General features: G+C 34.8%; 1 protein-coding gene across 5 annotated transcripts in view; it reads right to left on the minus strand.

Annotated features, from left to right (window-relative positions):
* RASA2 (RAS p21 protein activator 2) overlaps window positions 1-24,811 on the minus strand; it is a 72,326-nt gene that overhangs the window by 2,132 nt on the left and 45,383 nt on the right. For 4 of the 5 annotated variants that reach the window (XM_032193182.1, XM_032193184.1, XM_032193181.1 and 1 more), the window contains exons 6-21: window positions 20,484-20,567; window positions 18,590-18,662; window positions 17,279-17,355; window positions 15,788-15,886; window positions 13,455-13,611; window positions 12,143-12,291; window positions 10,681-10,795; window positions 10,179-10,253; window positions 9,386-9,509; window positions 7,871-7,977; window positions 6,507-6,593; window positions 6,348-6,425; window positions 5,856-5,929; window positions 4,617-4,723; window positions 2,703-2,785; window positions 1,580-1,788 (exon numbers count right to left, since the gene is read on the minus strand). In XM_032193182.1, the coding sequence (XP_032049073.1) occupies window positions 1,580-1,788; window positions 2,703-2,785; window positions 4,617-4,723; window positions 5,856-5,929; window positions 6,348-6,425; window positions 6,507-6,593; window positions 7,871-7,977; window positions 9,386-9,509; window positions 10,179-10,253; window positions 10,681-10,795; window positions 12,143-12,291; window positions 13,455-13,611; window positions 15,788-15,886; window positions 17,279-17,355; window positions 18,590-18,662; window positions 20,484-20,567 (1,698 nt within the window). Of the gene's footprint in view, window positions 1-1,579; window positions 1,789-2,702; window positions 2,786-4,616; window positions 4,724-5,855; window positions 5,930-6,347; window positions 6,426-6,506; window positions 6,594-7,870; window positions 7,978-9,385; window positions 9,510-10,178; window positions 10,254-10,680; window positions 10,796-12,142; window positions 12,292-13,454; window positions 13,612-15,787; window positions 15,887-16,342; window positions 16,356-17,278; window positions 18,567-18,589; window positions 18,663-20,483; window positions 20,568-24,811 lie in introns of those variants that run through there. The other variant, XM_032193185.1, reaches the window with a different exon arrangement.

The following is a 24,811-nucleotide window of genomic DNA, read 5'->3' on the forward strand; positions in this document are numbered from 1 at the left end:
TATACTTAGCTTTTTAATTATGCCTATCACTCACAGACAACTTCACAATTGCTACACAAAATGCAGCATTCATTGCAAGTCTTACAGAAACATGAGTATACAGTTTTGAGGACATAACAAAAAAGGCTTTTTTCAGTAGAATTTATTATTCCATATGTCAAGAGAAAAATATTTTTTAAATATCAAAGATTAACTTTCATTAAACAACTAAACGCTGTTTTTACAAATCTACTTCATTTGAAAGGTAGCCAGAACGGAAGAACAAGATATATTTTTAAAGCACAACAAAGACGAAAACAACCTAAAGTTGGTTAGTAATGGAATCTTTAAAGCTGTTGAGAAACCTAATTTATGAATTAATCAAATAACATGGAAAAACGTATTACATATTTTTCAGAAAGTTCTCTTGTAGGATTTGTACTGAATTTTAGAGGCCAGGCTGTAAACTTTAGTCTATAACTTATGCAACCTATCCAGTTAAAGATAATTTATTAAAAATAATCATAGCATTTGTTTTAAGAAATCAGCAACTTGAGAAAATAAGTTATGTGTTTTTCTTGACATACCTACACAATACAAATGATTTGTAAGAATCTGCATCTGAGATTATTTCACTGATATTCCTAATACACTGCTTTAAAATAAGTGAGGTCAAATGAAAGTGTGATTTTATAAAAACAAGAGAACACCATTATGGCAAGTGATAGACTTTCAGGCTGAGTCCTCAGCAGCAAGGTATTTCAATTACTTCATACAGATAACTTAGATGTGTCCTATTTCTGCATTCCACTTGGCATCTGAATAAACATGAGAATTCCTATGCCTGTTCTTATTTGCACTAGGAACAACAGCCCTCAAGAAAAAACCGTCACCAGCTGAAGGTTTGCCACAGAGTAAGTAACTACCACTGATTTCTTCCCCCAACAACCTCTGTACCCACTGTCCACTTCAGGAGCTTAAAGGACAGACAATTAAGATGCCAATTTCCAAGGTGCTTTGGACTGTCAGTGTTACAATACAGACCACAGGAAACAACTTAGAACAGTCAATAATTGATAGTTCAGAACACAGCAAGAGAAATAAAGGAATTGGTAATAAACAACCAAGTGTACCGTAACTCTTTCATATATCAAGTTCTCATTCACAGAAGTACCATAACATGGCATAAAAAAAGAACTGAAGTGTTATGTTTTCTCCCAGACTACCATACACTACACACTGCCAGAACTATTTACTACCAATACGCCTCTACATTACCAAAATGGTACTAGCATACAAGATAACTATCAACAGAAAACTCATTAGCTACAAAATACCTCGTTCTGCATAGAAAGAAATTAACCATTCAGTATTTCTGATCTACATACTCAATTGGCTACCTTTAACATTTCATATGGTGGCTGATGAAGCAATAGATTTACTAAAGCCCAGTACTCCAGGCAATACTAAGAAATGTTTTTAGTAACTTCCTAAAGCAGACAGCAAAAGCCTTGCCTTCTTCAGATTCTCAAGTTGTACAGTGAATCATACATGATTTATCCTATAAAACATATGCAATTTCATTTGAGAAGCAACTTACGCAGTGCAACGAGCACAGCCCACTGTGTTTTCTATTGTAGCCTTGCAGCAAAGCCAGCTCCCATTCAAAAAAGCAGAAGGATGGTAAAAATTAAGCCTCTTCTGGTTGCATCTCGTCACCCGGCAGAGAGCTTCTATCCACTCACTAGCTTCTACACAGTTATTTGCTTGGATATAGAGTGGCTTTTCTCCATGTAGTACTTGAAACATCTGTAGAAGGAATGCAACAATACATGTATTCTGCCCAGTAAACAAATCTAGTTATTGAGCAACTTTGAGTATGTCAATACAAATTTCAAGTCTCACACAATTTAAACCTATATTAAGACTAGAAGCGAGACAAGGGAGGCGGAAAAAAGACTTTTCACCTCTCATTTTCCTAAATGACCCTAAAAAAAAATCCCACCGCACAAAACCAGCTTCCTATATTCCACTTGTACCACTTCATCAAAAAAAAAAAAAAAAAAAAAAAAGTCATAAAAGAATAAGATATTCTGCTTATTCTCTAAATGTGATGTCAAATTTCCTGGTTTTTTATTGTTATTATTTTTTATTATTATTTTTTTTTTTAATCTTGAGAGTAACAAAAGTTTCCCAGAGATTTCTGCTTTAGTCATCCTCAGCCTAAGTAACGACTGCACGTTTATCACAGCCTCCAAATTCTGGATTCAAATATTGACAGAAATACTGATGTGTTACAGGTCCAGAACAAGGCTGTAAGGACATCTGTCTTAACTGTTGAAGGTACTGTAGACATTCTCATTAACAGGAATAAATACAAGTCTGGTAATATTACATTTTATTACATAAGAACATAATACAATTCATACTACTACTACCACCACCTTATATTAAAGTGCTTTGTAGTAAGGTCCCAAGAGTTTTAACTGCCATTCTAAAAATTTGGGAAGGGGGGTACGAGTCAAAATCGGAAAAGTTGGTGCAGAGATCAAATAGTCCAGGCTGTTTCACGTTCAGAGTACTAGGAAATACTGAATACAGCTTCCCTCCTCCCCCTGATTCAAAGATTTTTTAATGAAACTTTTAAGAGTAAATTAAGCTAATTATAAACTATTATTTGAAAAATATATCAAAAATTATACATAAACTATCTTTTGACTCACATTTTTCTTGTTGAAGGAGCTCTCATCAAGCTTCTCCACTGCAAGGATGTTTTTGATTGGAATCGTGAAGATCGGTTCTTTATCTGTAAAATTTTTTAAACAGATAACAAGAGTGAAACAAATTACAGTACATATATTACAACCTCAGTGCACTTACAATACTAAGTTCTCAAAATGTGCATTTATATTTTTGAGGTACATAAATCAGACTATACTCTGATGATGAGAATGGGAAGACTCAGTCTCAGGAAGTAAGATTAGGGAATGTATGTTCTATTTCCTCACTAATGTACCTGCTTAATAGGCCACATTAAAGTGGCAAACTGAAAAAACTCAGTAGTTAGGTGGGCTACAGAACAATAATATGACATACAGCATATGACAATAAACAGTGCTATTTATTCTGTTGATTTCATTTTTTAAACAAAGGTCATCGTTAAAAATTAAAAAAAAAAAGCTTGGCATGTTTTCTTCTTGCCAAATACCAAATCTATGCCTCACCTCGCATTTTATCATTATCACCAGAGGACAGATTGGCCAGCAAAAAGGCCATTGTATAGAATCAAGACTGTATTACACGAAATGCCAAAATGCTTCCTTTTATCCAAATGCAGGTTACATGCACATACGTGTACCACCACACAAAGATTATAAAATATTTTTTTGTAAATAGATTTTTTTTTTTAAATAAGTTGCAGGAAGCATGAACATGAATAAATCAACTATTAGGGCAACACAGGCATCTAGTACCTTCTTGTTACTCAATATTAATAATCCTTTGTTATCATGTGTGACATGATAACATGAGACAGTGTCTCATATGAATGGTATTAATGAGCATGATACATCTTTGATTCTGCAACTAGCCAAAGGCAGAAATAAAAAAAAATTCTTTGACTTTTTAAACTGTTAACTATCATTTCTAAGTAAATACAGACTGTAGCACATGGACCACCTTCAGGATTTTTTATATCGGCATATTTAACAAACAGCTAAAGCAAACACCCTGTGGAAAACTTGATTATACGTATTCTTGCATTTCACAGTGCCATGAACAAAAACTTATTTAAAAATATATTTTAGAAGCTCATTTATTTGCAAGGCAAATTTTAAAATGCACATATAGATAAGTCTGTATCTTACCCTACAGTGGACTACTTTAAAAATTGAGTATTAACCAGCAGCTATGAAGTTATATGCAGATCACAACCAAGACATCATTATATTTCATTAAACAGATATGATTAAAAAGCATCTGATGAAACAGAATTTTGCTGAAAACACCAATTCATGCAATGCCAGTGTCATCAAAACCAGACATTTTGTGACGTAACCTTCAATTACCTTCCAACAAGCAGGCAACAGTTTTCCTGAGAAACCTGTGTCTCTACATGCCAGCTCAGCATTTAGGTTTCCAGTATCAATAGCTAACTCCAACATAACAAGCATCAGCATTTAATAAATTCCTCAATGCAGGCACGAGCAGAAGCAAATGCATTCTCTGATTTGCTGCACTGAACTGAAAATTCCCAGGACCCTGGCTCCAAATAAGGCTCTCAAGAGCTACCAGCATTCCAAGGCTAGAAGGTCTCAAGCCAAGAAATAAGACTCACTACCACAGTACAGACCTTAGAAGATCTGAGATCTTGGATCTCTGACAGCCAGTTATTCTGGTCTTCAAGTCTAAACTGTATACAGTAAGTTCAGTAAATTGTGCTGCAGAAGCTTTCTGCAAGATGAGTGTGACTCTACAATTCAGATCTTGAGCATTTGATAAACAGAGCAAAAGGTAACTAAAATATATCATTATGAGCATTAAGAAAAACAAATCATTTTTTTTTAAAAAGCTAAAACCAGATACAAACACCTAGAAAACATTGAAAAAATAACAGGCATAAAATATACATAATTTACCTTGCTGTTTGTGGTAGGTGAATTCTCTACTTGTTAGACAGAACCACCGCTTCTTGAAATTCTTTTTACCAATCCGAGTCCTCCCCTGAGCTCTTTTGTACATTTCTCTGTAACAACAGAATCCAACGAAAACGATACTTTAGTCTTCCAGAGAGGTTTCAAAAAACATCTGAGAACACATTGTTACCGCATGATGAGTAATATAACCTACTTCATTGTAAATTAAAACTTCTATTTTTTCAAAATAAGCCCTCAAGATTGCCTCCAAGTATGGTGATCATTTACACTGTTCCATTAACAAGTTATAAGTGTGAAAAACAGTAAATTTGGGGGCAGGTACTTGCTTATTCAGATCAAGAACTCAAGAACATGTGAATGTAGTTGGCATTATCTGGATCAAGAACTGAATAAAAATGAAATGATGATGAACCCAATTCAACAGGAGTAGACACAAATTGTATTCAGTAGAGTTTAAAAGCATGCTCACTGGCAACCACTGTTTTGAGCAACAGCCACCAGTTTCTCATACAGATTAGCTTCCCAATTGCTGTAATTTAGTGTTAATCTGCAACTGTGTCCTTCATTTCTATTAGTATCTTAGTACGATGCATTAACTGCTTGTTTTAAAATCAGATGCTTGTTTCATAGAAAAGGCTTTACCATGCTTCTCAGGTGAATACAAATCCTTTTTCCCTATAAATGTTATTTTAAATCAATTTATCAGATTTCTTGACGAACACCAGAAAATGACAGTTTCTTCATTTCTCAGATGTAGCAATTTTAATTTATCAATTTTTATAAAAGCATTCCATCATTTACTGTAAAGTGTGCCAATTACAGTGTAGGGATTTTTGCCTACTATTAAGAAATAGCATTTAGCTGACTGGGCTTTAAAAGTACGTAAAGTAATTCTATACTAAATAAATTTTATGTTATAGTTTTTTACAATTCTGAATAAACCATCAACAAAGCACACACTGAATTATAACAGAAATTCAGACAGACTTTTAGAAGATTTTAAACTTCTAATCCTCCCCCTAGTGTTTAAAATACGACTACTGAAGTTCACAGAATTAGTTTTCACTGACACCTGTAAACTAACAAAAAATATCACAACTAACAGATATTGTAATTACTAGTTAGGTCAAACATTTTAGTAAGTATTAATCTGATGTTGGCATTAATGAAAAAAATTAAGTTGATTTTTCACAATTTTTTACAGATTCAAGATGTGTTTACCCTTCTTTTAGATGTACTGGCTCACTCAGACCACTTGGTTCTTTACTTTCAGTAGAGGAAACATCATCTAGAAACTTAAGTAAAAAAACACAGTAAATAAATATTATTCAGAAGCAATGAACAACCAAAAGCTATTTTGAAAATACATACGTACTTTTTCTCCTAGTACAAGAACAATTAATTCAACACAATAAATGAAAATATATTATAGGGACTTGAAGCAATTTAAGGAGGGATGCCACTAAAATACACAAATTTTCTGTAATTATTTCCTAAACAGCAGATCTAATAAAGCTTGTTTCATTTTCTACTTTTCCCCAAATTAAATTAGCTTTGTCCACAATGTACAACTGTTATTTTTTATTTATTTATTTATTTAAACCTGAAATGCAATTTTTAGGAATTCATAGTAGAAAACTGAACAATAACATAACCCTTTAATAAGACTGATGAAATACATCAACCATAAGAAGAGTTATAGTTAAAAAGTACCTTTTTGACAGATTCAGTAAATTTGTCTTCTTGAAATGTTTTAAAAAACTCGCACATAAACGTCTCCTTGAAACTTGACTGAAAGAAAAGATATTTGGACGTAAATAAACATATAAAAAATTAACTGTATGAAATGAGAAAGAAATTTAATAGCCTTACAAGTTTGCTTTTGGTCAAACTTCCCCAACTCCCCAAAGTCTGGATGGCTTTTGATATGAGAGTTAATGTTCTAGAAGTCTGTGCATCCTAAAATAAAAAAACAAAATGAATAAGTTATTTTTATATATTTTTCCATATAGAATTTTGATTTAAAACTGAAAATGTCACAAAAATTATTACATTATACCATGTAAAAATTCAAAAGCAGTGCTGTTCTTCAATGCTAACTGTGCTTTGTGAATATATAATACATATATATATATCTCTTTTAAATCTATTGTACACTGTTTAATATGTTATTCACTATCACTAGAATTTAGGCAAAAATATTTTTTTTCAAAGCACGCTATGGAACATCTTGTCAAACCTCTCACATCCTACTAATGCTACAACATATCCAATGCTTCTGAACTATTCAAAACTAAACACTAAAATTACTGCTGTGCAAATACTAGAAATGTTTGTAATACAAAGGGAACTTAAAACATTGTCTGTAAGGCTTTTGCCTAATTTACTACCTCTCTACTTGCATTTTAAAGTAGTATTAATGCAGTCATAGTGAGGTGCCTTCCTGTTCCCCTTAAAGCGTCTAGCATTCAAGTGATGAATTCCCATCATCTCCTTCTACTCTTACAAGCTGCATAATGTCAAACTCATTAAGTAGATTTTTCTTTTAAAAGCATAATACACGAATCAATAAAATAAGCTAATGAAGCTAACCTCTGGAGTTTCATACACATTCACAAGGTTTCATACGTATCCTGTATTCTACATGAAAATAAAACAGTATTTTTTCTAATATATTTTTTTTTTTTTTTTTTTTTTTTTTTTATGTACGTGTACTTGACAATTTATGACTTGAAAATTTGGCAATCCAGTGAAACTACCGGAGTCCTGATTAAATGCACAGATCAATTACAGAGAACTCTACAATCTCTATTTAAGACGAGAATGGAAATACTGTTTTAAAAGTAAAAGTGGTATCTGAATATGTAACTTCCACGGTGGAAAGAACTAAAACTATTTCGCTATATGGCTTAAAAAAACCCTGAGTCATCTTGATATTCCAACAAAGCAGCACTTTTACATCATTTGGGAACACCTTATAAAGGCTGAAAAATGTGATGCCTCCAGAACTGCAAACATCTTAATTCCACAGGTGAGGTATAAAACTGAAAACCTCATAGAATCATCGAATATCCCGAGTTGGAAGGGACCCATACGGATCATCAAGTCCAACTCCTGGCACCGTAGTAAGTGATCTTACTTCCCAGTTAAGGGCCCAGTGAAAGTAGCTTATGACTTCCCAGATAAACAGATCTGACAGTTATGAATAAAACAGAACAAAGCTTCACAAAACTTACTGGATGATGAGGTCGTAAATGAAAAGTATGAGGTGAGACTACGGCTACAGCAAAGAAACGAAGAAACACAAAGCTGCTCACTGCAGAATACTGTACATGAGGGTCATCTGCAGAGAAAAACGATGAAATGTAACATGCACTAAACTTAATAGGAAATAATGAAGACAGTCAACATAAAAATTCTTAAGAAGATCACGTCAGAGAAGACATTTATATTTTAAAATAGAGCAGAAAAATCAATGAAGCGCATGAAATGAGAAAGATGATCATGGTAAGAAATGTTCTACTTATAATGGGGGGTTTATTTCTCTGAAGAGAAGTTCTGTTCTCAGAAAAAAAATTGCTCATCAGCTCCACTATAAGGAACAATGAGATCGTTGCAAGCACTTATATATACACACACATATACAGCACTGATTAGATAAGGCTGTATGCACATTAAACCAAAAGAGAAAATACTGTAGCAGCTGACTCAACACTAGACCTATCAGGTTATTCACCCATAGGACTAATAAACTCACAGACATTAATGCTGCACAACAAATGTGGTCAACACATATGAACAATTTCAACTCCAATTCCAAGCTGCATCTGTGATTTTATAATCACAGTATTGTATAATCTTGATGCTCTGAGGGCTTTAATATTTTCAGTATATTTAGGGTGTAATAGAGTGAGAACACATCCTTAATGCAACGACAACTTCAATCTGATCCGTCAGATTAGTTAGCTGTTCTAAAACAACTGTCTTAACCACAGGAATTTATGACCCCAGGTTCAGTGATGAACACGAATCAAATGAAAGCCCCAGATAGTAAAAAGTATGTCCTTCCTTTGTAGCCTGTCAGATGACATTTTAGGTTTTAATTGACTGGAGCATCAGAGTATCTCATACCCAGCACATTATTCTTATATTAAAACCATTCTGAAAGAATAAAGGTTTTCTAATTCTCTGGTCACATTCCAAATACGTTAAATATTTTATCTTCTCCATGCTCTGCTCTACCTTGACCTTTAAGGTAGTAAAGCTTTTCACTGGACACTTAAGTTATGAATGTAGTAGTCCTAGTCAACATAGTTGCCATTCATGTAGTTAGATATAAATATAAAAGTGAAAATTTCACAATTATATGAATATAAAAAGTGAGTATTTCACAATTGTATTACTTCCTTAGAAGCAATAAAAACAGATCAGCTCTTCTGAATTTGAATTATCTTTTTCAAATAAATTGCTTCCTGCATAACTTGTGGATTTCTTCCAGTACCTTGTATCTTGACATCTTTTTTGCTACCATCTTATATTGTATCAGAAAATACATATAATTATTGCTGATTTACCACAAGGCTTTACTAAGGCATACAGTCTGACCAAAAAAATAAATGCCTGATTGTTGAGGTAAGAAGTTCAGAACACAGTAATGAAAAAGACAGGAATTTTAACAATGCCCATAAGATAAATATAGAAGTTAATTATGTTACTCTGAATGTAATTTTCTGAACATAGAGAGCACTTACTTGGAAATCTTTTGGCAGCCAGATGCCTCAAAGAATAAAAAACATCACACATTAGGGTAGGACAACTTATACTTGACCGCACAATTTCACGGAATACTTTGTCTACATAATAGCGTAGGTTTTCCTGTAATTATGAAAAAAAGTCATTTTTCAGACCATTGACTATGGCTTTTCCCTGAACACAAACATAACACTTTTTTTTTTTCCAAAACATTGCCTGATTATTCCTCTATGTATTTTAGTAAAGTGCGTATTTTAAAAGCTTTGTAATATTTATATGGTATTACTAGTGTTAAAAGATTATTTAATGCTACACACATGAAAACACATAAGCAGTGCTTGGTAATAGAAAACTATCAAAAGACATTTTTGTGATTTGACAATAGATAACAAAGTAGTAGTACTTCCCATGCAACCCTAGGAATGTTAGTTTAGCTTGTTGCAGCCACTAATGCTTTTAACATCATCCTCTAGGAAGAGGCAAGCAGCAAGTAGAACTTCAATGAAAAGTATTAAAGTACTGACTAGCTACTTCAGCACCTGGATGCTGTGTGGAACATCAGAAACCACAATATCCAACAAATTGGTAAGGAAGTGTGTAATTCTCTAGCTTTACCTCCCTTGTTCACTGAAAACCATTTTTTGTTTTAAACAGAGATAAGAAAATACATTTTTTTCCTTTATTTACATTGGAATCAGAGAACTATACCACTAACATAAGTAATTCAAGTTACTGATTTGCCATTATACGGAGCTGCCTTTTACATTAGGAAAAACAAAATAGGAAACTCACCATATTAATTTCTGCATTATCCCCTTCTCTTAATTTGATTGGATCTATTTCACAGGGTTTAGGAGACTCACATATCTGAAACAAACAGAGGTTTAAGAGTTCCAATTTTCAGATAGCATGTGTGGAAATACAACTCTTTAAAACTGGACCGCCTCCTAGATTTAGGGTGAGAATTCTAAAGGAATTCCAAGCAGAACAGCATGCAATAACCATCCTCACTTTTGTGTGTGCTTTTTTATATAGATCAATTGTATAAAGCATCACATGGGAAAATTCTACAGTGTGTTAAGAGGCTGGAACAACTGTCATCAACTTGATTTTCAAGCATCTACAACAGAAAAAAAAACAGAAAGTAACTCCCTCCACTAAATATAAACCATTAATGCTCAATTTAACTTTCCTCTAGAATTCCCTCATCTGAGTAATTATTGCTGCATAGGGATAAGAAGAATGCCCATGAAAGAGACAGTGTCCTGCAAATAGCTTCAGCATGATAACCTACCTCATCAATAACTGCTTTCAAAGTAACCTTTAGGTAGTGTTTTCCCACTATTTTCATCATTTCATCTACACACCGAGTTGCTAGTGAATTCCCTCTGAAGACTGTGTTTGCTTCTCTGGAAGAAAAGAATTGATTTTACTTGAATGGGGAAAAAAGGGAACTTGGCTACAAAAATCTGATTAATATTTTACCTTGCTATTAAGTTATTACAAGTTTTTATCATGTATTTCAGTCAGAAATTTCAGAACCTAGCTATCCAGCTTGTAGTGGCACCCAATGAACAGAAAGAGAATAAACAAAGGTCATGATATTACTATTAGCAAACCCAGGAACAAATAAACACATAGGAAAGCCCCAGAAATTTTATACAAAGAAAATTATAATTCAGTGCTGAATGTGAAAAAGAACTATTGGAGAAAACTCCCCAAAAAGTGAAGACTTGTACCAGACTGGTATGACTGGTATACTATTATTCTTCCAGTGCTCCTGGTTGGCAAACTCAGAGCTACAAAAAATAGCATACTACTAACACTCTACTGACAAATTCAGACATGTTTAGATCAAAACATATTTAATCTTCAGTTGTGTTAGGTTATTTGTTACATATTTTGAAGGAAATTGGAAGCCAGCTGTAAATCTCTTATCTGATGGGTTTAGTATAATCTGTGTTTGTCAGTTTAAATATAATGGAAAGGAATATGCGTACCAAAATTCAATGTAAAAAGTTATTTTCCACGAGTCACCTCTTTCTAAATGAATTGGTTCACCTTAAATTAAATCTTTAACAACTCAGCTTTAAAATGAACAATCCTGTGGTGAAAAAATCCCTTCCACTTCTCCACAGGACGTGACTCAGCACCTCAGAAGCCACTACTCAGGTCTACTTCATTTCTCTCCTAACCACAGAGCTGCAAATCCAGGGACCATACCCTCCTACAGATATGATTATGTGGGAAATCTCCTGTGCTTGCTACTTTCAAGGCACGTAGGAGGACACAGACTTACTTATGAGGCATTCTTGCAGAAAAGAAGTAACCATAAGTCATATACCAGAACGAAAGAGGATGAGATTCTTAGCAATTTTTCAAAACATTCAGTATCAATCTACCGACCAGAAAAAACTTGGAGTGGCTCAATTCTGATATTTTGAAACAAAAACTGTGTGCTTGCAGACAACTCTAGATTCCTAATTTGCTATGCTTAGCTGTATAATGGCTCCAAGAATATTTTACAGACAATCAATTTCATCTAAAATAGCACCATGAATTGGTAACTGATTCCCAGATTCACTGTGATGTTAGTGAATGTGTTTACACACTAACATTAGAAGTTGTGTATCAGTTTTTCCATAACGAGAAAATGAAATCTGACATGCTTATTTATCAATGCTGTAGTGTGAAGTCCCAAAAAACCCTAAAAATAATTTAAAAAGGTGTAACATAACTAAACATGGAATACATACTGAGTGTCCTTCAGGTCCAGTTCTGCTACTGCAGCAACAAATGGGACTAGCTTATGGTGGTGTAGTAGCAACCGTACAAGAGGCAGAACAGCATCATACTTATCTCGACAAACTTCACATAATATGTACGCAGCAGATGCGGAAATTGGCTGTGGGAAAGCAGAATAAAACTTTGTAAGTGAAGTAGTTAAAGGCTCTGCTTATACATGGCAAAGTACAAATCTGACTCAAATCTAGCAAAATGAGGGACATAGCTTCTTAACAAAAATTTTTGACATTTGCTATATAACATGACAATTACGTTTCCATTCTACATAAATATTTAATTAAAAATTGGTATTACCTGTTCCACACTTAAGAATAAAAATCACTGTCTACTCACCCTTCCCACTCTCCCCAAAGAGTGGGAATATAGCTTTCTGACAAATCCAAGCACAAGGCAGTAAGCAACTACATTACTATAATGCCATATATCTTCACAGGACTTTCCTTACTATAATTAGAGCACACTAAATTACAGTTTCGAAACTTCTAAGATGTCTGTCCCCATTCTTCTGCTGGGAATTCTAACACAAAAACATATAAAAAAATTTAAGTGAAAAGCCACTGACTGCCAATAAGCTATGTTCATACTTGAATATTGGCTAGTAAAAATCTTAGTTACGGCTTCCTCTTTCCTTTCCTTCTCCTCTGCCAATGCTTCAATGCTGAAATGAAGAAATTGTGTAAAAGACCAAGTAACTATAGTGACTATAATTTAATTTCTGGCTCATAATGCTATGCTAGCTATCTACCACACTTCTATCTTAGTCACTATGTCTGAAGGGAGACATCCACTCATGCTTAATATCATACTAGAGGAGATGGCAGCAACTTAGAAGAGGTGGAATTAGACATCAATTCGGAAGTAAACCATTTTTGACAAAGGTGATTGTTCACCCTGTCAGTGCCAATAATGAATCGATGTTCCTTGGAAACTTCTAAATCCAGGGGTCAAAACCCCCTGGAGAAGTGGGAGAAGACAGTGTTAGAAAGAAGCAACTGACAAGTAGAAAGTTGTTTTTTTTTTTTTTGTTTGTTGTTTTTTTTTTTTTTTTAATTGTTTCTAGTCAGACAGCACTGGTTACTTCACTGTGTTTGTTGGTTCTTCTAAAATAAAATTTTGGTAGTTTGGAACAGAACTAAATGCTCTACACAAGCTGCTTACTGAGTTGCAGCGGAAGTAATGAAAAAAATTCTTTGCATAGTCCCACGTAGGACAATATAATTCATTTTAAGTCTTCGTTTTAAAAGTAATTTTCAACAGAAGTACCTGAACATCTGATGATTTTAGCAGCAAGTTTCTTAGAGAAACATAGTATTCAGAGGGAAGTACACAGTCTTCAGTGTAGCAAATATTTAATCTAAGTGATCCCAAGTCATCAGTTTTAGAAGACTTGTTGCCATTTTCTCTTGGTTGAAGCAAGTACCTAAAAGAATAAGGCAATTCTAAAATATTAAGATTTACATTTTATTAGTTTGACTAATTTTACAGTAACGCAAAATATCGCCTTTTGTTTCAGTATACACAAACTCAGACAACTGTTGGTAAAAGTCACATCAAAAAAGACTGAGAGTAAAGAAAAAAGAAGCAGTATTTGGTGCACCTTCAGCAAATAACAGAATATCTATTTATTTTCTCATTTCTTTGCAAACACCAGAATAGGATGTATTTCCAGGACCTCTGCTGGGATAACAGGAACAGTTAGAAATGATGTTGAACCTTCTTGTTTTACATCTGTGCTATGATTAGGGTGTCTTGACCTTGCAGATGAATAGCTAATATCAAGAATTTGAATGGTCTAGTCTGAAGACAGTAAAAATATGTATTACCAGTCTGCTTTCTTAAGAAACAAGATTTAAAAGGTTTAAATACTTTTAATGTAGTCTTTTCCTACTCTTAATACAGAATACATTTAAAACAATCCTTTGTTGGCTTTTGTTGTAGTTCAATTGTATTCCAACAGGAGGTGCAACAGAACAAAAATTTTAACAGCTTTTAAATACTGTCACAGTATAGTTCCAACATTCAGACCAACAAACTAATTGTATCTTCAAATACTCTTTTACAGCCATTTACATTTGTATGTTTACAATCAGAAAACCTGATTATTTTTTTTTAATAATTAGATGTACTTCCCACAAGGGCATGCTAATATCAAGCACAATGAATTTATATGAAGTGCCTGACAGCGTGACTCAAGCTTATTTTTCCAATACTTTGTGCTACTATACTAGTGCTACTTCTTTATCTCTTGGGGTCCCATTGTACTTCAAAGCATTTCATGTGAACTAGTAATAGTTTAAGAAAAGTTATTTTTAATCACAGAACTGTTTTTATAAGCAGGTCATAATTGGATTAAAAGGGTGTTGACATGCGAAGTACACCTACAGAATGTATTAGCAGACTTAAGACCCTCTATCAATACTTTGTCAACCATACATGAGCCATATCCAAGAGCTATATGAACACTGTGGTAGTAAGTCCGTGATAATGTAAATTTTCTCTTAGCAGGTTTTTAAATGAGGCACATCATTATGTTAACATTGTTACACAGCTTTTGATCAGCTCAGAGTGCTGGCAGAACAAGACTGAAAACAGTCAACTGACAATTGAAAAAAAAAAAAAAAAGACAAACATTTATTATGTTTAAGACTAAAACTCAGAAGTTCAACTCTGACACATCTAAGACACTTGGAGGCTGTCTGAGGTGAGTACATGGAGCACAAGCAGCCCTTGGTTAAGACCTGTGTTCCATTTAGTTCTTATTTATCCACTTCCTCTGTTTCCTTCATGGACATGTGAGGGCTGTCATCCTTCCCTTCCTCCACCCTCTGTACTGAAAGGTTCAATAAAACCAGAATATTCTACACACTTCAAGGCAACTGGATCTGCTGTACTCATTTCCTGCCACTAGGCATTTCAGACAGTAGAGGGTTTAGAGACTGGCTTTCTTCAGAAGAGAAGTTGCTGCTATGTTATAAGCAGATGCCTCTCCTGAAATCTCTTTGTAACTTACCCTTCCAGCTTTCAAGCTTCTACACATGCTCTTTTGAAATGACACTGGGTTGTTTCCAGAAGATATTCCCTCAACCTCCCCGAAGAAAAAAAGCACCATACTTTTTTTACTAGTTTTATTTTAAAATCAACTTTTCATCAGTTATTCTGGAAGGCTAACTTAGGAATTTAATTACAAGCAATGCAATACTGAAAAGTTCCAGGTTAACTGGTTAATCTGAAAAGTATACACAGATCACTAAAACGCAGCAAACTGAAACAGGTATATTCAATATTACCTTTCTTCACTCCCTGCATTTTCCACTCAAACACATTAACTATTCTGTGGGAGACGGCAGATTGGCAGAAGGGAAAAAGTACACGAACCCTCTGTCAAGGTTAATTTATTGAGAAAGAAAACCCTCTAGAAAGACATCTTACCCTTTGCACCTTGCATGTACAGAATTCTAACCTTATTCAGATGAACTAGACTACAACAACTCAAGCAGAACAACATATTTCAGTGAACAGTTAGAATAAAGCATATCCTTTGCAAGGGGAAATAGGCATGTTAGAATAGAATTAACTTATGAGCCATCATTTCTCACCATGCTTGAAAGGAATCATTTCTTAACACCTTCACGGGAACTTTAATTTCTCCTAGGAAGATGTCTTGTACCAAATTTCCATTGTTCCATAGGTCAACCCTGAAAATCAGAACATTGCTCATTATTTTTTTGTTCCCCAGAGTAGTAAAAATCCTCAAGTTACAGCAACTGCCTTACAGCACTAATCCACATGCATGCAGGCAGGAAATGTTAGAAATGTCACTCCATTCTAATTAAATAAAGAGGAATCAAACAAGTGGCTTATTAACCCATAAAGAATAAACAAACAGTGAAAGTTAGACTTGCAGACCTTGCATCATTAAAAAAAGATTCCACCCCCAAAACTGTCCACATTTCTTCTTGAATAACTCAAGTGAACTTTTTAACTGATATATATACACATATCCCTCTCTAATTGCTAAAACTGGGCACACCGCAATGCCACACCAACACATGCGCATGTTTTTCCAAAGAGAAGCTTGTATGTTTACAACCTCAAAAGGAATCACAGACTCCAGACATGCACCTTGTGTTTTTTTTTCTAGTACTTCTTACCTCGCTGACATTTCTGACAGACAGCAGATGTTAAGGAGAACAAAAAAAAAATAAATACTAGATTTGTTGGGGCATGACTATTTTTCTAAAAATATTTGCATCTATAATGATATACACAATACTAATTAAGATATTCATGAAGCTAGTAGTAAAAAATGCACAAATTTAGTTCTATAATAGCTATTATCTAACCACTAAATTCTTCTGATGTCTTTTAGGAAACTTATGCTAGCCTTGAAGATCTTTTTGTCATTCAGTATATCTGGTGCATGTATGTGCATGAGCACAATAAAGAAAAGAAGCTGAGTACGGGGGCTCTCAACTGTTCTAACTGCATGGCAAAATTACAGACAGACCTGCTCTAAGAGCAAAGCAACAGGAAAGGGGTAATGTACCCCTTTTTTGCAAGGAAAAGATGCAACACAAACGTTTCTCTACGAAGTAATGTGAAACTATAAGAAGCTCATAAGAAGCCTTTTTTATTATTATTTAAAAAATAAAAAAATAAAAAAAATACAGCTACCTGCATTTGAAACCACAGGCAAACATCAAGTATGCTGTTATCCTTCAGGACAAGTTCTGTACTCAATGTTCTGCCCAAACAGTATGTACTGACAGCAGGAGGTCCTCATGCCTCTTTACCCACAGGAAGGAAGTTTAGACCACTAGATACACTCTAGCACTATTTACTTAAAAAATAAAAAAAACCCAACCAAACAAAAAAACACTACACCACCATTTCATCTTCAGTAAACAAAATACTACAAGATTTGAGTAATATTCTATGTTAGAAGGATCTTTAGTACAGATCTATCCAGTAATTCTCTAAAGCTACATCTTGAACAGCTACAATAAAACATTTCCTTATTGTCTTGAAGTACAGTAACTTATGATGATAATAATAAAATAAATTATTTTATAATCTACATAATTTACCTGACTTCCAATTTCTCAATGTCTTCTTCTTCCACCTGAAACTGGGACTTTTTGGTGTAACTGCTGGATCTGGTTACCTGCAAGTAGAATTTTTCTATTAGCACACTTTTTACTGTTGTATTACACAACTCAAAAACCAGAAAATCTCAAGACTAACACTGGTAAATAATTACTATTCCTTTTAAACAAGGAAAACATTCAGTTTACGAAACAAACTGCCTTTTCACAGAAAGCAGGTTAAAAAATGTTGAGAAGAGGTCACAGGAGAGCCTGATAAGGGCTAGCTGAGATCTAAGGGAACTACAGTACAAATCTATTAGAAAAAACAAGAAGGAAATATGACATTAAACTGTCAAGAATTTCTTTGGTTTCAGCATGAGCCGGAAGAAAGCATTAAGGTTAGTCTTGAAACGTATAAGGAAACAAGAAGTGCACTTCTATTGCCCTAGTTATATCACGATCTTATTGTTATACTTTCTAATTTCTTGACTGGTCACATTCTCAGGTTAACTCTGGTAAATCAGAAGTCATTAAGCTACTGGAGTGTTTTTTGATCATAGTTTTATCCTATTATCTGACTTCCCAACAAATCACATTCAGTATCTTGAGCAGGTAAACTGAAACACATGCTATACTTGTTACTCTATACTTAAGTAGGGAAAAATGTCTCACTGAAGGCATGCAGCAGAATCAGGATTTATATAAACACAATAAATTTGAATACATTTAAGGCACAAATTTTACTACTTTTAACTCTCAAGTGAACAATACAAGCAATGTAGTTTTTAATTACAACAAAATCAGATATAAATTTGGAGTCATTATTCGGCTATAGTAGGGCAACTCAAGCGGAACTGAAATCAAATCCCAAATAAAAAAAGTTAATGTTCTTTTAATCAAATCATGAAATTAGCCTTTATTGGGTATAATTGCTATGTTATTTTATTAAGGAAATAAATATATTTCTCAAGCTGAAGGCTCTTGAAAATATTTAAGTTGAATTCCACAGGATAGGTTCAAGTTCTGAGAAAACTCCTATTGGCAGCAGATGGTATATAAAAAGATTAAAGATAACAAGTTATCTTTACATATGTGCTTATTAAGAAAAGTCTCTTTTTACATAGCAATCGAAAGGGAATGCTATTGTCTGACAGTCCACAGCAACGTAAGGATGTCTACTGGAGGGGTTAGCAAAAGCTCTTTCATTTGCTTGAAGAGAGCTTTCTGCATTAGCAACTGCTACACAGCTCACTTAAAAATATTTGAAGGATTGAATAAAATAGATAGACAGAATACCACACAAAAAGTTACCTCAAAATAAAATGTTTCGTTAAACTGCGGATTGCTTGTTTTCTTCTTTACTTTGGTCTTCTTTTGGTCATTCCTGTTCCAATGTGGTAAAATTTTTACCATAGACAACTTAAACACACAATTATAAAGACATTCTATTGTCAAGAAGGGCCCACACATTTAAGTTTAAATATTTTGTCATTTTAGAGATCAATCAATCTTACATGATTATCTTCACAATATAGTCTGAGGTTAAAATTTCAAGCACTTATCAGTGCACCTGTTCAGCCCAAGTTTCGATTTCATTTCACAAGTGTAATTTGCACATAAGGTAAAATATTTTAACAATTCATTAAACACTTCAAGCTTAAACCTATAGGCAATTTTGTTATCACTGCCTGCAGGTTATGAGCACAGTTTTCTCGATTGTGTTCAAGTGACCATTTTTGGTTTTTCCATTTTCTTTTGGTAGAGAAATACCCGCTATTTCTTTACACAGACAGGCTTACACCAAGCTGTTCAATGTTTTCATTAGAAGAAACTGCTGTTAATACTGAATTCTAAACAGCATAGGGACAAACAAACACTCCCAAGTCCTTTCTGACTTATATAAATAAAAATTACAGGTTTTTACATTTTAAACATTTATTATAAAGTCTTATTTAGCTAGTGAAAGGCTATGATAGTATAAAATGCTTTATAAAGCAAACAAATATATAATGTAGGTGAAGAAAAACAGAGAATGTAGAGGAAAAGGTGTCTCCTAGCCTTCAAACAACTGTTTTCAGGAGGTTCTGGCTATATAAATACTCCGCTCATGGTACATGAGTCAGCCATGCATGAGATCGGAAATTCTTAACTTCTGAACTTGTCAGATTTGCACGTATGTGCCCATACCACCAGGATAAATATTGTGCAAGATCAACCTTCACCCTGTTCCATCTGTATCACAGGACTCAGACAGGAAATAGCTGTCAATTTACTTTTGACAATCAACAACACCATGCTTTCCAAGTATAATGATAGACTCTCCCTAGGCATCTTAATAAACAGAAAAAAAGAGTAAAAAAATAAAAATAATAAAAAACGACACCTAAAAAACCTGATCATCCATTATCAAGGAGAAAAAAACACCCCATTCACTTAGAGTGGATTCAGAGACCATTCTTCAGAAGTCTAACACGTGTAAGCTTTCTAGTAAATGTCCTGGTACTGTGCTCATGTGACAGCTCACCAGTGCCCAAGAAAGTGGGGATGAACTTCGGTTTGAGGTTGCAAAAAAGCAATTGATAGCTAGCTTATGTTACATGTTATTGGACAGGGACTTGCAGACAGAAAATGTGTGATAAGGGATTTTCATAAACGAAAAACCCCACCAGCTATTCAGGATTACTGATTCAAAAAATATAAAAGAAAAAAACCTTGAATTGTGAGTAATTTGAATGTGGCAACCTGAAGATACTGCCACTAGAGAGGTCTCACCAGAACCTCTATCATCTTGCTCTCACCCAATTCCCAAACATTTGCTGCAAAGAAACTAATAAATTAAGGAAAATGAAACAGAAAAAGGTGAGTGAGAAATTGACTATATTTATTTGACTAAATTTGACTAAAACTAATAGTAAGCACAGTGCAGATATCAAGAGGTCAGTCTAAAACCCGAGAGTTATGAAGAAACTAAGAGTGATAAGTGGTTCCTGGCTAGTGCTGGCCAGTCACAGAGATCAAACATATTCATAACTTTCGGAGGATGGGGAGAATACTATACCAGTGGAAAACGTGATGTGAAGTATTTTTCTGAAAAAAGCAGTATTATTTAAAACCCCCTGTATTTTAAAGGTTTTGCTTAAAACTTATGGATTTCTTTTCCAGATCACAACATTTTGGATTCATTCATTTTATAATAAAACGTTACCTGGATGGACCCACAAGAGAGACTGTTGCATAAGGGTCACAATTCTGTCCATTTATAAGAGGCAATCCATGGCATTCCTTTATGCTAAAAATGAAAATGCAAACAGCAGATCAATTTATTTGGTTTTAAAAAAATAAAAACACAAGCAATCCTTTCTTTTTTAAAACATTTTTAAAGTCCTCTCCTCTCTCCTATTAGTATAAACTTTGAGGTAGATTTCTTTATCTGTAAGATTTCTTAATCTGTAACTACAGATTTCTTTATGATAACACAAGGCAATACTCAGGCATACAGTCAGACTTCAGAAGCTTTGTGCAGAAAAAATCTTGGAATTGCTTCAAACAAAAACATTCCAGTATCACACATGCATGACAAAATACTAAGTAAAATGATCCCCCATGTTAGGGGAAAGTGCAACCTTCATTAATTTTTAAATCTGAATTCTCAAGGCCCACAAAAAGCTACTGGGCCTCATCCATGATGGCAGCAACTACATTTGGAATGCATTAAAATGGGTTTGAATGTTTTGTTTCAGCTAAACGAGGTTCTGAGTTGAGTATGCAGTCATATCCTGAAATATTATTTAAAATTAAACATCCAAAGCTATTAGTGTATAGCCCTAGCATGTCTTGGTTCCTTCCATGCTATTCAGCCACAGAAGGAAAGAACAGTTTATCCTTAAAAATAGTTCCAAAGGTAACATCCAAACTCTCTTCACGGTAGCATATGATCACAGTTAAAATGCCCTTTTAAAAACATAGCATATAGCATACAGATTTATATATATATATATATATATATATAAAGCATACAGCAAGCTGTAAACTGATGATTAATAAGTACAGAGCTATGCTGTCCATCATTTCTGATGCAAAGGGGACAGGATGATTTTAAAGTAATGTTCATGGGAACACAAACACTTGTTCTAGATCCTTTCTGAAGGCTAGCAATTTCTGAATCACCATGGCAGCAACACTAGTAGCAGCAAAGCTGGGCCTGCAAGCCAGTTAACCTTCGGATGCTGCCCAAATGTATTAACTATAAACAGCTGCAACAACAGAAGTAAAGCAAAACAGTGTGTAAACTTATAGCAGAAACAAACTTCCTAGCAAAATGGTGCAGTCATGCATATTTTAATATTTATTAAGTCCAGAAACATTTAATGGATTACAAAATTTCATAAACAGTTAAGACACAGAGAAGATCCAAATGTTACATTCACTCTCTCTTTTTTAAGTATTTATTTTTAAATAACATATGGCCAGAATTTAACTGAAGCAACACAAGTAGGTTCTGTTTGCCATAATCTGTTTTAGTAAAAAACAGAATCTAGGTAACTTACAAAGAAATTAAACATTTTTTTCTGCTCTAAGTTGACACAAATAATCAAATACATGCTCTAAATACTGTTACGTGGAGTTTTATGTTGTGCAATAGTTTGTAACACAGCTGAGAGCCAATGAAGTTTAAGAAAGTTGCATAGCAGCAACAGTAGTTATATACTGCTAAGTAAACGCCTTCTGTATGTAAGAAAACAAAGTTAGAAAACCTGCAAGGGTTGCAAACTCCCTCCCAAGCTGGGAAATAACAGATATTAACACTCCTGTGCTGTCTCAGAACTCCACCCTCTTTGGAGCATGCACTATTACAAACCAGATGCTATTTTCCTCAAACAAGTCCCTTTGTGTAAGCCAGTTCAGGGAACATTTAGTGCTGAGCCACCACACAATCATTTGTTATTTTTCTTCCAGTTTTTAAGCATGTGGCCTTCAGCATTTCAGTAATTTTTGAATCACAATGAATCCTACACTGATTACAAGCCCACCATTTAAACGGGTTCTTGAAACATCCAGTTGTTTCCTAAGCATTAATTGATTCCTCCTCCAACACATACATGACATAGAAGAGTGGTGACAAAATTAAACCGTCTAGACTCCAGTCATTTAGGTAGCTGATTTGAGATCAATACTTGATCTAGGACTAGGACTTAATCTTTCCAACTATTAGGCATTTTGTAATACTAAACTTAGTATTGTTGTAGCTCCCAGAGATACCTCATGGTACTCGCACCTGAAACTGAGTAAGTCCGCCTCAGTTTGACTCTCAGAGGAAATCAACATCAGGTGGCTCAAGTCAAATGTATCTGGACAGAATTCAACTATTTCAACAACAACAATTTCTCTTCATACAGCCTCACATTAACCAAACTCATGGATTGCTCTAGCAAATGGACTTCGGCAGCTATAGAAAGCAGCTTTTACTACATAAAAAGTTTCTAACTCCTTCTCTGATCACGATGTGGCCTGCATTTGGATTTCCAGTAAGCTGGAAAACATTTTTCTGACAACTGCACAGCCCTGCAGCAGAACTAGAATCTCCGCATTAATCACGCAGATCTGTCGCTTCAAGCTAATTTCATATTCCAGCCAGTCTCCTTGTGTAGGCAGGCAGATCCAGACTTCCCCTGTCTCCTCCTGCCCAAGTCCCAGCTCTGTTGTAAGCAAGATCTAGCTAGCTTACACAGCCTACCCTGTTTTAACAGCTCAAGAAACAAAACTCCACCCCAGTCCCCTGTCAACTTCTAGTATTCCCAAACCTGTGCTCTTCAAACCAACAGGCTCAGGTATTTGTTCCAAATTTATCTGACCTCCTCTCCTTCCAACCCTGAGTTGGCCAGTCACAACCATCCCTGCATTTGCCAGTCACAGTCTCGAGTCTGCTTTGGACACAGTATTTGACAGTACCGTTAAGTCAGCCAAACTGCACCAAAATGGAGGGTCCTCGTACTTCTCTTACTCCTGCCTTGCTCCTGTCACCAATGATGAGTTCGTTTGCTAATCTTACAGAAAGCTACTTGGGTTTTGATACAGTTTCAGTCAGGTTAGCAACCTAAATTAACCCAGTCATGCAAGAGAGCTCACAAGCCTCACAAGGTGGTGCAAGGCAAGCAGCCACCAAGGGTAGGAAGCCATTACACCAGCTCAGCAGGACCACCCTGGATTCTTACTCCCTAGGGGCTGAATACAGATGACTGAATTATTGCAGGTATTTTTAAAGTTACTAAACAAACAGTATCCAAACACATTCAGATTTGAAGCAGCTCAGAGTAGGCTCGACAGAAACAGAAAGGTGCAAACCCCATGAGCTTATCAGCTAGCAAATATCGTAACACTTTTACTTACCTAAGGAACCAGCTAGCAAACCTCATGTATATACTACCTTTTCCTAAACAATCAGACACCAGCATGCTAGAACTGCAACCTTATAGGACAGAAAAAGACAACTTTGACCAATCAAGTAAGAAAATAACAGTAAATATGCATTCCTCTTCTGATGACCATAATAAATCTTTCCAACATATGGCAAACATTTCAGCACTGACAAATGCTTTTGGCCAGCTAGGCTGGCACAAGCAATTTTCATTTGAAAGCCAGAAACCCTTAGTTTGACAAAGTAGACAGGAACATTAAAGCCTTTCATTTTATTCTTTAAACTACATCAAGATGTAGTCTAAGCAATAGTTAACAGAGACTGACAGTTACAATATCATGTAGAGATCTTTCAGTTAACATGAATTCTTGCTCCAAATCTTGGTAGTTTGGTATGGAAGAGGAGTTTTCTACAGGAAATATAAGCCTTTCAGACACTAATTGGTACATATTCAGCTCTTAAGACTGAAGTCCTTAAGGGAGAAACAGCCCTCAATAAATCCCCTCAATAACAAGAGGAACTCTGTACCTCTGCAATTCAAATTGACTAAAGTCCTCTAAGTGCAGAAACTAAGTAAGCATATGATATTGTTTCTTTCAGAGTTGAAGTCATCCTAAACGCAGAGAAGGAAAGCACTACCATCCCAGAGCTTAGTTTGGCACAAAAGCATTCAAGCACCATCTGTTGCAGCAGGCACAAATATGCAAACAGTGGTCACACAAACTTGTTTTTCTAAAGACTGCCAGAAAGGAGAGCTGCAAACATGTATTTTTGAAATGTGCTACTATACATGCCATTGTGGTTTTGAAAAAAGAGCCCGCATTGAGTCAGCAGGTAATCTATTGCGTTATCTTTTTCCCCTCCTCATTCACACATTAGAAAAGGAAACAACTACAGCCAGAGACAAAACAAAATTTTAATTCAGAAATGGTCTGTGGGTGTATTCGCGTGACATTTAACAGCAAGTTTCCAATCAACACAAAAATGTGTAAATTTAGGTTTTAGCCCACACTTAGTAGTCCCTAAAACAGCCTTTCACCAGATGAGGAGAACTTTATCCTTTATTTCAATATGCCAACTTCATTGATGTGGGACAATTTCAAGTCTTAATTTGACTT

This window comes from Aythya fuligula, chromosome 9 (genome assembly GCF_009819795.1).
Source record: "Aythya fuligula isolate bAytFul2 chromosome 9, bAytFul2.pri, whole genome shotgun sequence".
Taxonomy (NCBI): Eukaryota; Metazoa; Chordata; class Aves; order Anseriformes; family Anatidae; genus Aythya; species Aythya fuligula.